General features: G+C 31.5%; 1 protein-coding gene across 1 annotated transcript in view; it reads right to left on the bottom strand.

Annotated features, from left to right (window-relative positions):
* Window positions 1-872: 872 nt before the first annotated feature.
* Window positions 873-12,753, bottom strand: part of LOC144841197 (dihydrolipoyllysine-residue acetyltransferase component of pyruvate dehydrogenase complex, mitochondrial-like) — a 39,410-nt gene continuing 27,529 nt past the window's right edge. The window contains exons 12-13 of the mRNA XM_078697443.1: window positions 5,934-6,073; window positions 873-2,015 (exon numbers count right to left, since the gene is read on the bottom strand). Of these exons, the coding sequence (XP_078553569.1) occupies window positions 1,886-2,015; window positions 5,934-6,073 (270 nt within the window). The 3' untranslated portion in view covers window positions 873-1,885. The remainder of the gene's footprint in view (window positions 2,016-5,933; window positions 6,074-12,753) is intronic.

Here is a 12,753-nt window from a genome sequence, read left to right as displayed (position 1 = left end):
CAGTCTAACCATGGCGGTACAAATGACATCCGGCGAACTGTCTTAATAATAATTTAGCTCATCGCTTAGTGTCACTGATCTAAAGAATGGGATGAAGTATACATGTATGTATTCGTCTATCATAACATAGACGGTACATTACAGCTGACACTAAGAGTATGTTGAAAAAATGTCAACTACGGTTTAGTTAAAATGTCATTGATATACATCATTTTGATTGGTCAAAAGTATTATGACGTCATTGAATAGCTTTAATAACATTTGTTGCATTACACTTGATACACAGGTGCAGTAACACCAGAAAGTTGTACAACTCCCTGGTAACACGATGTTCCTAAGGTTAAGATGTAGTGTCGGATGGAGAGATTTCGATGTACCAATAAAATAACAATATTGAGATTTCGACGAAAAAGTCGAAACAGAAACAGCGGCCACACGTTGCCTCCCTCCAGGCATGGAGGTTATATACCTCCGCCAAATAGCGTTGCCTCAACATATAGTACACACTGCTTTGCTTGTATCCGCATGCGCACTGCAAATTACACGCTCGGTCGCTCGTCGCACATTAGTCGCGCGCGTCACCTGTTTCAAAAGCTTGATAATAGTTACGGATGGACACCATAAACACAAAACAATATTTTGTGGTGTAATTTGGTCGTCTCATTGTTAAATTCGGTTTTGTTAAAATTAATTCTGTTAAATCACCATTCAATGATATTAATTTGAATCCAAAAATATTAAAACAATCAATTGAAAAAAAATATTAATAAACTAGATCAGGATGCCTGTATACTTAATTATTAAAGAACCGACTTAATTACAAAAACTCCAAATTAACACAAATCGCGAACCAAAAATAGCATGGAAACAAATATAATTTATAAATTTATTTTGCAAAGCATTCTGCTCTTCAATCGATTTGTATTTAAAACACACCATTTAACTTAATTCTTTAATTTTAAAACGACACGTGATGGCGCGTCGTAAACGCGTCATTTGACCAATGAAATGATCCAATACTACGATGGTATACAGGAAGCTGCTCCACTGTCAACTATAATAACGACCATTTTGGACCCGCTTTATCCCTTCTACTGACCATAAAGGTATAAAATTGAGGAGTTGTAATTTGTTCTTCGAAAAAATTACAGGACTTGAACCCAGGACACTTGGATTGGTAGCCAAGCACTATAACCACCAAGTCACAATGTGATATCAGTTTTCATTTCTCTTGGAACATGGGATAAAATAAAAGAAAAAAATGTTATAATGTAAATAATATGTTAACATGTTATATACATTAATATATATAAACAAATATATAAATTATTAAATTAATTGCTATATATAATATAAATCTGTTCCGGGTTATAATAATAGGTTTATCCCTAAAAATAAGTATGTTTGTATAAGTGATGGTTCCAGGATATGAAATGAAGGGCTTTGGGTGAGGGAGAGAGAGAGAGGAGAGGGTGGGGTACTTGGGGTGGGGTACTTGATGCAATATCATCATGATTACTAAAACTGTGATGTGAGTGTGATGTACAGCACTCCAACAAAAGGATGCATGTGACACAAGCGAGTCAATCACTATCCGATTGTCCATCGTGTCAAATTACTTGCGTGCGTTGCATGTACGTCCTTTGCTATGTGTCCTAGTGGGAACCAAGCTTGATGGATTTCTATTTAATTCCCTTCTTCAGGAAATCGCTTACCAATAAAAGGGTGTAAACAAATGATTTTGAAGGAGAATACTATGCCATATATGGATATAGATAATAAGCCATATACGGATAAATGTATCTGTACAGTAATTAGAGCTATTAATAATATTTCAAACATCTAAAGTAGTTGATGCATGACCACATCCAACATGTCTATCTTTTTATAACAACATTGTTTCAGGTTTTTCGAGAAACTTCTTAAAATGTTGCAGCCACTGAGCTCCTACGGCACCATCCACGACACGGTGGTCGCAACTTAAGGTCACGCTTAATACTGACGCTGTTCGAAATCTGAAAAGATAGAAAAATAATGTTTTTATAATTGGCTTTTTTTAAGAATCTTCACTTACAGAAAGTATTTAAATGCTTATTATTAATAAACTTAAGTAAGTATTAATTGAAAAAATAGGTTATTGACGGGCGGAAAGGTTATAGGGCTGCATATGGTAATACCAATTATTGTTTTCAATTGGAACTCAAACGCCCAGCGGTAATAATAATTAAATACATTAACCGTATTTCATGTGTTCTTTAATCATTATTTTTGATGTTTTCTTTTTACTTTGGAAATCAATTTTTTTAGAACTGAAAGTTTTTTATTCAGTATAAAGAATGAATAAATAATATAATGATAACAATAATAATAAATAAATAATAATGAAATAACCTATTATTATGAGAGCTCATGAGATCTGTTAATGAGACTCTAGAGGGTGTCATACACTCTGGTTCCCTGTTAAAATATACTTTGAACTTTTGAAATAATCATTATGAAAATCAATCAAAACAATTGTTTCTATGAAGTAATTTGAATCCAATAAAAATGAGAAGGTTTATAATGCGAAAGGCAGACTAAACCAAGGTGATACAGTTATGGATATTGAGTTATGAATTCTTGCTAATAAAGTAATAATATGCAGATTATCAAATCTCATATTAGTTTGATAATTTAAAGCGTTGTTGATGTAAAGAACAGATGAAATGCGGTTAATGTGTATAATTAATATTACCGCTGGGCGCTTTACAGTTCCATTAAGAAAAAAATAATTAGTATTAGCATAATAGGTCCTTGTATAACCTTTCCACATCTCAACATTTATGAGCATCAAACTTTTCCTATACTCTGAAATTAATATTATTCATAAGAAAATTGAACAATTATACTAAATCAAACAATTATAATGTGGAAAATTTAAATATTACTTAGATACAAATGAATGTAAACAGTTTGAATAATTCATTGGTTTTGATTGGTCAATTCCTTTGTATTGTCGCTTACATCCTTGCATTGCGTCCTAGTGGGAACTAAGCTTAAGCAACTTACTAAGAAAGTGTACTTAAAGCTTCACAATAAATTAATATTCAATTTATCAAAAATATTAAAACTTGCCAATATGAAAAAGTCATGAAACTTTTAAAAAGGTCATAAATTGTATTCTAAAAGTATATTTATTCAATTTATTCCCATTGAAATTTTCTATAGAAATACAATATAATAATTATTCATAGCATACACACAATAACACCCACATACTCAATCGAAAACTAATAGTAATTATAAAAAAAGAATTTTTGCAAAAAATAGCAATTATAAAAATTGTATTATTGATTATACTTGCTAAACCTACTCACTGCTAAAATGAAAATTATTAAAATTTATTTACAAGTTACAGTATTACACAAAATGCAATTATCAAATTTGTGATATTGCATGATAAGATCAACCTGTATTAGACATAATGCAGATTGCATTCCAGCGTGTGTGTGTGTTTCACGGTGTCAAACTAACCTAACAAAATGATCTATTCACAGATCAAAGTACTGTAGTTGTAAATGGCTTCTGAGTGCTTGAATGAACAAGACAAAGTTAAGCTAAATGTACAGCATAAAATCAACACAATATAAATATATTTTTAAAAGAAAGAGAGATGAAAAAATGCTCAGCAGGGGCAGATTAAGCATCGCTGTAACTCAAATGAGTCAGCTACCCCTCATAGTGGACCTTTCAAGCATCCCTAGATGACACACCCACATTCTGGAAGGGGTGGGGTAATTTACGAACACACATAATGTATCACACTGGGCCCTATGGGACAACAGTTTTTGAAGAAATCCCCAAGTATAAAGAAAAAATTAATAATTCTAGTGGGGTATTTTTACAACAGCGTTCATTACTCCATGACAAACTAATGTGTGAAATCCTTGTAAATTGTTAAGTTTAACACGGAACGCAGGAGATATGCATGCACCGGTTTGTTACATGTTTTATGTTTAAATTATCCTTTGTTATTGTGGTAGGCGGATATGAAATATTAGGAAACTTTAGTAAACTTTAAAAGATGACCTTTAGCAACATTCTACTCATTTGCATAACAGCGTAGTTCAGCGACAGTTGCGTCGATGTACTTTTTTATTTTACGTTACATTTTACATTACGCTTTTATTTCGCTTCAACTAAAAGTGTAAGAACGCATGTTTCACACATGCAAGATACACCACTACATAAAAACAAATCATGGACTGCCTTAGGCCTATAGACTACACCTACAGTAGGTAGGCATGTTTACAATATTGGGTGACAAAAATAGCATATTGCGATGAAAAAATCTTACTGTTTGGCTAGTTTGTTAACAAAGTGGGTGGAGCTTGCGAGATGCATGTTGGGAAATAGCGTTAAAGTTAACGTTTACTTGCTCATGCGAATGCTCCCTTCATTTGATCATTTTTAGGCTCTTCACCATAAATCAAAATCCTTTATCCATCACTACTGTTTAGTGGGATGCTAAGTTCAATTCCTAAACACAATGCCATTACAACAACATGAACATCAAGGTGTCACTAAATGTACCTCGTTGTGATACAAGTGTAATTTTAAATATTCAAATTTTAATTGCTTTCAATCTTATCAAAATTTCATTTCACCAACACTCATGTCACCCACTGACTATTGTGTCATCAAATCTGCATAATTGTCACATGTCCACCAACACACATGTCACTCACTTGTGTCATTAGAAACTTCAGACACTAACCTAAGTAATATGATTATTGAAAGTTTGTACAAACTGTATTTTTTAAATTTACTATTTCATACGCATCCAACACCGAGTAACACGCCAATTACAGGATGGATAAACCATTTAATAATTTATCATACTTATAAATTAAGTCTCATTCAGAGGCTTAGGGAGTGGAGTTGAAAGAGTTACAACCCTGGCACTAGGTCAGGATTGAACCCCCACACTAGGTCAGGATTGAACACTGGCACTAGGTCAGGATTGAACCCTGGCACTAGGTCAGGATTGAACACTGGCACTAGGTCAGGATTGAACCCTGGACCTTGGGAAGCACGTTAACCACCAAGCTACACTACTATTTGTATTTTGTGTGTGTGTGGGGCCCAAGGAAGAACAAAATTGAGTTGATCTTTACATTAGTAAAGTTGAATTTGAACTAGATTTCTGTCACACCGCAGACACTTTGCTTTGTGTACTTAGATTGTTGTCTCATATTTTTAGCAGTAGTCACATCATTGAATTGTACAAACACATCTGTTAATGCATTATAGTTCATTATTAAGCTAGGCTACATTTTATACCCAGGATATCAGACTTAGTAGGCTAGAATGATACTTAATAAATTGATTGATGAGTACAGCTATGTGACACAAGGTGTGATACTAACTACCTTTGACGTTCATCATCAATACATTCAATATCAACCGACAACGACAACTAGATCTCTTCTCTTCTTTGCTTTTATTTTCAGTCTTTTGTCTAGGTTTGTTATTCTTTGTGCGCATTTTAATTTTATTAAATCATTGTTTTTTTTAAGTTTGCAGTACACCACATATATATATTTCTGAAAATAACTGTTGAGTTTCTCGATGTTTTAATCAATATACTTTGATTGTCCTCAGAAGTGAGAACTTCTTTTTCTTTTTTTTTTTGCCAATTTTAATTTCTTTTATGGAGTTAATTGTAAACATACATTAAATTTAAGCCATAGAAAATAACATATGTATAAATTAACATACAAAAATGAAAAAGTATGAAAGAGAGAGTTTGAGAGTTTTATATCCATTTTTAAAAATATATTTTGTACATGCAATTTGGCCGTTGGGCCACCATATGAAATGGTATTTTTAATGTGCAATAAAGTTCAATATAAAACACCAATGTGTTACTATGTTAGGTGTGTTACCCTTACCCTTCTTCACAAGTGTCATCCGGTATCATTGCTTTCTGTGCTGCACCTACGGCTAAAATACAGGCTTGGGGTGGGTTGATGATTGCTGAGAAGTTCTTAACACCAAACATACCAAGGTTTGAAACGGTGAATGTACCTCCCTAAAAAACGAAACAAGCACATTATTTGTCAATTGTCACTCATCATTGTTACTCCAAATATGTAGAGTGCATATATGGGCTATATAAGAATCTTAAAATTTTTCTATTATTTATTATAACATGAAGTATTTTGTCCATAATTCATAACTGGATTACTTTATAACATTTGCATTTATTAACTGCAAAAAGAACTAGTACAGTTAACCAATTAATGTAATGAGGTTTAGAACGCCATTTAACTGGTTCCCATTGTGCAACTTTGCTGCAAGCAAAATAATGGTTATTGATGTGTCACTGTTTTACAGTGATTTCACTTGACCACCTTTTGGGTAATTTTAACATTTTTTAGGAATTGTTGGGAGTACAAATTCAGCAGAAACATGATGAATATAAAAATTATACTTTTTAATCTATTTTGAAATAAATGGTTATTCAGCGTTTTGGAGCAGAAACAGGCCGCTAGATCTGAATTCATTTTGTATGTATGAATATAGTTTACATAACACCACATAAATAATTCTAATAAAAGAACTTGTTATGGGTAATAACATCTTTATTGGAAGAAAATCTATATCAACTTTCAATACAAGAACACTCAGATTTCACTCTGTTTTGGTATTAATATTTAGCTATAGTACTAAGTTTTTTCAAATCCCAACAAGAGTACAAAAACAATAAAAGTTGAATGCAGATTGTCACGACATAAGGTGATTTAGATGCACTAGATGTAATGATGAAAACTAAAGACAAACTTTTAATAAGCCATTTTTTGTTCCAAAAAATGTGACATAAATGTATTCAGCAAAGAATGATAACCCATTTCAACCAGCTCCTGTACCACACAATTTCCAAAAAAACACCACCCCTTTCTCACTGGCCAACCCCAATTCCCTTTCTAGCAAATGACTAAACAAACACATTGGGGGAGATGTCAATTTATCCAGGTAAGCTAGGCAAGAAATAAACTAAAACTACTATGCTATTTAGAATAATAATATTGTCAAACCAAAAACTGGTTTTTACTGACACAACAGTTGATATGAATGCAGTTTATTCTGTCTTTCCTAATTTGTATCCTACCACACAGTTAGCTTTTGGCAATGACACAATTTACATAATGACATCTTTGATCACGTAACAAACTTCTCAAATGAATTAAAAATGAATCCTTTATATTTTTTTTACTACTCAAGCATGGGATTACCCTAGTGATCGAAGGGGAATCGACTGGAATTTCATATTATCGTAGTAGTGGGATTTTATAGGCTAAGCGAAAAATCTCAATGGGATTATCACAGTGGGATTATCTTTTACTACTGAAATAATATGAAATCCCACTTGGATTACACCATATCCCAGTACCATCCCACAAGTTTTCGAAATCCTGGTTAAGTGGGACAAAATCCCATTCCAAAGTACATCCCACTAGTTTTCAAAATCCCGCTTAAGTGGGACAAATCTCAGTTCATACTCTGTTATGTACACAGTAATAAGTAGCAATATTTTGTTTGGAAAAAAAAACTTGTTCACTAAAGAGTTTGAATTATACTGTTTATAATTTGTTTTTATTATATAATTTATATAATCTGGTGTAGTTATGTATCAATTTGTATTTATTATATAATTTATATAATCTGGTGTATTTATGTATCAATTTAAACACTAATATACAGGCTGTGGGGATTTAACTATGGCAACATGGAATTATCTCATATCCAGATATCAACCATTATTATTTACAATATGTAAATTTAATCTACAAGGATACAATATTGTTGTTTTCATCAAAGAAATAGTTGTTGTTTTTTTAAAAACTTTACGTAGGTGTACATCGTAACGTTTAATTAATTTCTCGTTGCATTATATTACTTAATTATTTGTTATTTATCACAACGTCAATGAGCTTTTAATGCAAATTACCCTAGTAAGTGGCGCAATAACAATTTTAAAGAGTAAAGTTGGTTATAAAATAAATATATCGGTTAATAAAATATGTTTTTCTTTGTGCATTTAAATTAGGTTGTTAAACATTCAAATTTAAATTTTAAGGGTAAAACACAATGCACAACTTAGTAATGCCAAAGGCTGGAATAATACACTCACTATTCACAGATTGGCCAATATCGCTTGGACGTAACGTTCTAGGGCAATGGAAGTGAATTGACCAATCACAATCATGTTGTCATTGGTCAAATTACCAACAGTGGGTTTACATCATTGTTTTGCGGTCAAGTGGTAACCAAGCTTAGGGTGGCAAAATACCACTGTTAGCTGTACTAGGAGAAACTCCTAAGGGTCCTTTCCCAAATCTTATCTCTCTTTTCAGAAATCATATATGTTTTCTTAACTGGACTTAGTTGTATTGATTGATTGTAATTTAATAATTCATAATAAACATTTGTTATATTTTGAATTTTTTTTTTGTACAAGAAAAAAAATCAAATCAGACAATATCAATAAAAGAATTGTCCAGTCTTCAATGAATTAGATTATATGGACATATTCACATGACTCTTAATCTGACTTTCATCTATGTAATCTCATGGGTTACAACTGATTTACAGTGTATTAAACAGTTTATATAACATAACATTGCAAAAGTACAGCTATACCTAACATGCACTATAATGGGTCACTACTGAGTGTGGGAAATCCCAAAGTGTGGGAAATCCCAAATTATGGGAAATCCCAAAGTGTGGGAAATTGTATTTACAGTAACTGGTAAACTCCTAATTACTAGGTTTATAGAAGCTATGTTTATGTTTATGTTTATAGAGCATTGGTATAAAAACCATGACTTAGTTTTCCCCAGCCTAAACCAAAATTTGTTATAAATTTGGTTATGTTTAAAGAAGTTTAACAAAAGTAAGAAATTACAACTTTAAGAATTTAAGAAAGTAAATTTGATTACTAAAATTCTGATACTTAAGCTCTGTCTCCACTATCAAACTTTATGTGACAAAAAATGTGATGTGCCCATATATGGACATGATGATGTCATATCACTGCCATATTTGGGCACATCACACTTTTTTTGTTAAACTAGTTTGATAGTGTAGACAGAGCTTAACAATTTCATATATCGACCATCTTAAGAATCAAACAATTCAGATATTAAATTAAATTATATTGATGGCTTTTTACTTTACTCTTCTCTGTATGAATTTAACTTACAATCATTAATATTGATTTTTATATTAATGCTAATTTTATTTTATTCGTTCAAAAACTAAGAGTAAGAGCAATCAACAATAGGTTTGATAAACTTAAAAAATAGGAATAATAACAGGAATGTAATTAAATGTAAATTTATAAAATTTAATTTGCTCAGTAATCAGCAAAACAAGTTGATGATATAAATATAAATAACTTACAAAGACAGGAATTGCATTCACAATTTTAAAAACATGTTTATAAAATTAAATTTATAGATTTTTAAATTGTTGGTAAGTTAATTGCTATCCTAGTTGGGCAGCATAAACTGCCTCAGGTATACTTTGATAATGTTTGTTGATTTTCTAATATTTTAATGGCTTATTTATACTAAAAATTACTCATAATGGAATTCTACGTAGCAAATAATACATGGCCTAATTCTCAATTCCATTCCGGTCTAGAGGAGAAAAAAATAAGTTACATGAATCAGGTGAAAATCCACTGAAATATAAATTGATGAAATGAGAATAAAATAAAAAATGATACAATGATAACAACATTTGGGCTGGATCCAGAGGAGAATCTCAATAGTCTGTCAAAAGTACTTTTCTGTTGAAAGAGGGAGGGGGTGGAGAGAGCACATTTGAGCACACCCACCTGGGATCCACCTGACCAGATATATACAGTAAAATTAGAATGAGGTAGAAATGTTGTTTTAACTAACCAATTATTTTTTAATTTGGAGATTAGAAAATAAGAAAGTTTGAAAATATATAAATGATAACTTTCTAAAAAGGGAATGTATAAAACTAGTTTGACAAAAAAAGTGTGATGTGTCCAAATATGGTAGTGATATGACATCATCATGTCTATATATGGACACATCACATAAAGTTTGATAGTGTAGACAGTGTTTTATAATGAAGGTAAAAGAAAGAAGGTCAAACTTGCTGCAGCAATTGTACATTAATGATAGCATGTCACAAAAACCATATTTCATAGTTTAAAACAATATTTACTGCACATAGACTAACATAGATTTGATATTAGAACATAAACTATATCAAATCAAGAATATAACACATGCAACATTATTTTCTTGAAATATGTTGTGAAAAAAAAAATCTGGTCTATTCCCTAGTTTTAAGGAGAAAATAATGTGCATCTAAAACTAATAAGATTGAGCTTATAATAGTCTGATGTTCTTTAACGACACATATAAATCATTAAATACAATCAATCTAGGCCAGAATTGATAACAATTCAATTACCAGGGGATGTAGTTCATTTGATCATATTCAGCCTAGTTTAAAGTTAAACTATATGTCTCAAATAAGAACATTATTATTCTGTTTCCATTATTCTCTGCCCCAGATGATTCAGTAGCAACAATTGGAACATCCAGAAGGGACAACTTGAACACCTATAATTACCTCCTTTCTCCATTTCTATCACATACTTTTAATTTAGCATTTTGCTTATTATACTTCGTATTGCATATTCCAATATTGTGGATAAAAGGTAAAATCTTTCAGTACACGTTCAAGCACCAGCAATGTTAACCTGGCAATCCCACGAACTAAACGAAAGACATTTGCTGACCATTCGTTTGCCGTAGCAGGACCCAAAATTTGAAACAGTTTACCAAGTCACATTAAACACTTAGACGACTATAATCAGTTTAAAAAACATTTAAAGGCACTATATTTCAAACAATGTTATGATACCGATTGATGTGAAGCGCCGCTGATTATAATTAAATGTTGTATAAATGTGCGCTATACAAGTAATAATAATAATAGCGATATACTTGCATTTGCTACGATCTAATGGTTTCCTATATTGTAAGACTGTATGCAATTTCTATTCTTATGTATCACCATATAATTCAGCGTTTGTTTTATTCAGTACGATAAAAAAAAAATACGAGGATGACCCATAAAACTGAACCAGGTTATTTCCAATGTGGTCATTTCAAACTAGTTTGACAAAAAATGTTATGTGCCCAAATATGGTAGTGGTATTACCAAATATGGTAGTGATATGACATCATCATGTCCATATATGGGCACATCACATTTTTTTGTAAAATATAGCCTATTTGATAGTGTAGACAGGGCTTAACAAAATATGTAATTACTATATGCAGAAAACAATGGCAAGAACAACGTACAACAATCTACATCTACATGTTCTCCAAGTTATATAAATAATTGATATCATCAGGAAAGAAGTCCGTAGTTAAACCTAATGAGGTGAGGCGGTCTAGAAGTATCGTAATAAATTAGTTTATTTTCTGAACAAGCTACAAGAATAACATTTTAATTTGTATGGTTGGTTGAATATGGTAAATGAAACACGTACACAAATAGCATTGTTACAATAGGTTGTAAGCAGTTTGTTTGTTTCCTGTTTATTACAAATAAAAAAACAGATTTGTTATTCTTTGAAGTTTGCAATATTCAATTATTAAAATCTGGACTGAATACAAGCCACAATTCTCACAAGGACGTCACAAAACGAATCCCCAGTTATATAACTGGTGAATGTCATCAATGGTTATGACCAGGGGGCTCGGTATGAATTTTTAAAAAAATAGGTGATGGGATTATACATGGATTCTATCAACAATGGATTACTAAACATTTGGATTATTACAACCACCATGCTAAGCTCATCTAATTTTTATGCGCTAAAAAAATATATTGCATGTACAGTAGTTAAAATAAAAAAATGTTTACGTCATAAATAATTTTCTCTTTTTTGTAATATTTCAAAGCGATTTGTTATTCTTTGACGTTTGCAATATTCAATTATTAAAATCTGGACTGAGAACAAACCACAGTCCCTAGTTATATAACTGGTGAATGTCACCAAACGAGTCCCTACTGTAGTTATATAATCAGAGGTGTATTCCATAAAACACATAAAAAACATGTTACGTAAATAACCCGTTATTAATTGTCCATGAACTCCGACCTTAATACTTCACAGTTACCGATATATTTTGAAGCATATTTTGCCATTATAAAGATTACGAAGTAAGCCTAACTCTGAGTTCAGCTTAGTCTCAGACTTACATTTGAAATCTGCTGGGATCAAACTGTCAGTCTAATACAATATTTTAATAAACAAAAGCAATCCCATTTTTAGTAACACATAACAGATTTTTATACAATGGTATATAATTAGAAATTATAAATAATATTATAAAAAAAATATAACTTTTAACATAACATTTATTTTGTTTTGTCTTTCTATAACTGTCTATACTATCAACCTAGTTTGACAAAAAAAGTGTGATGTGCCCAAATATGGTAGTGATATGACATCATCATGTCCATATATGGATATGATGATGTCATATTACTACCATATTTGGGCACATTACACATTTTTTTGTCAAACTAGTTTGATAGTATTCGAATAGTCCGATGGTATCAAAGCTACATCCGAGACAGCTAGGGTGAGAAGCTGAGATTATTGTACACAACCATTTGCATTGTGTCTATCTCTACATTTGG

This window comes from Antedon bifida, chromosome 4 (assembly GCF_963402885.1).
Source record: "Antedon bifida chromosome 4, ecAntBifi1.1, whole genome shotgun sequence".
NCBI lineage: Eukaryota > Metazoa > Echinodermata > Crinoidea > Comatulida > Antedonidae > Antedon > Antedon bifida.
Note: the sequence above shows the minus strand (reverse complement) of the source record. Positions and strands in the feature narration are given on the sequence as shown.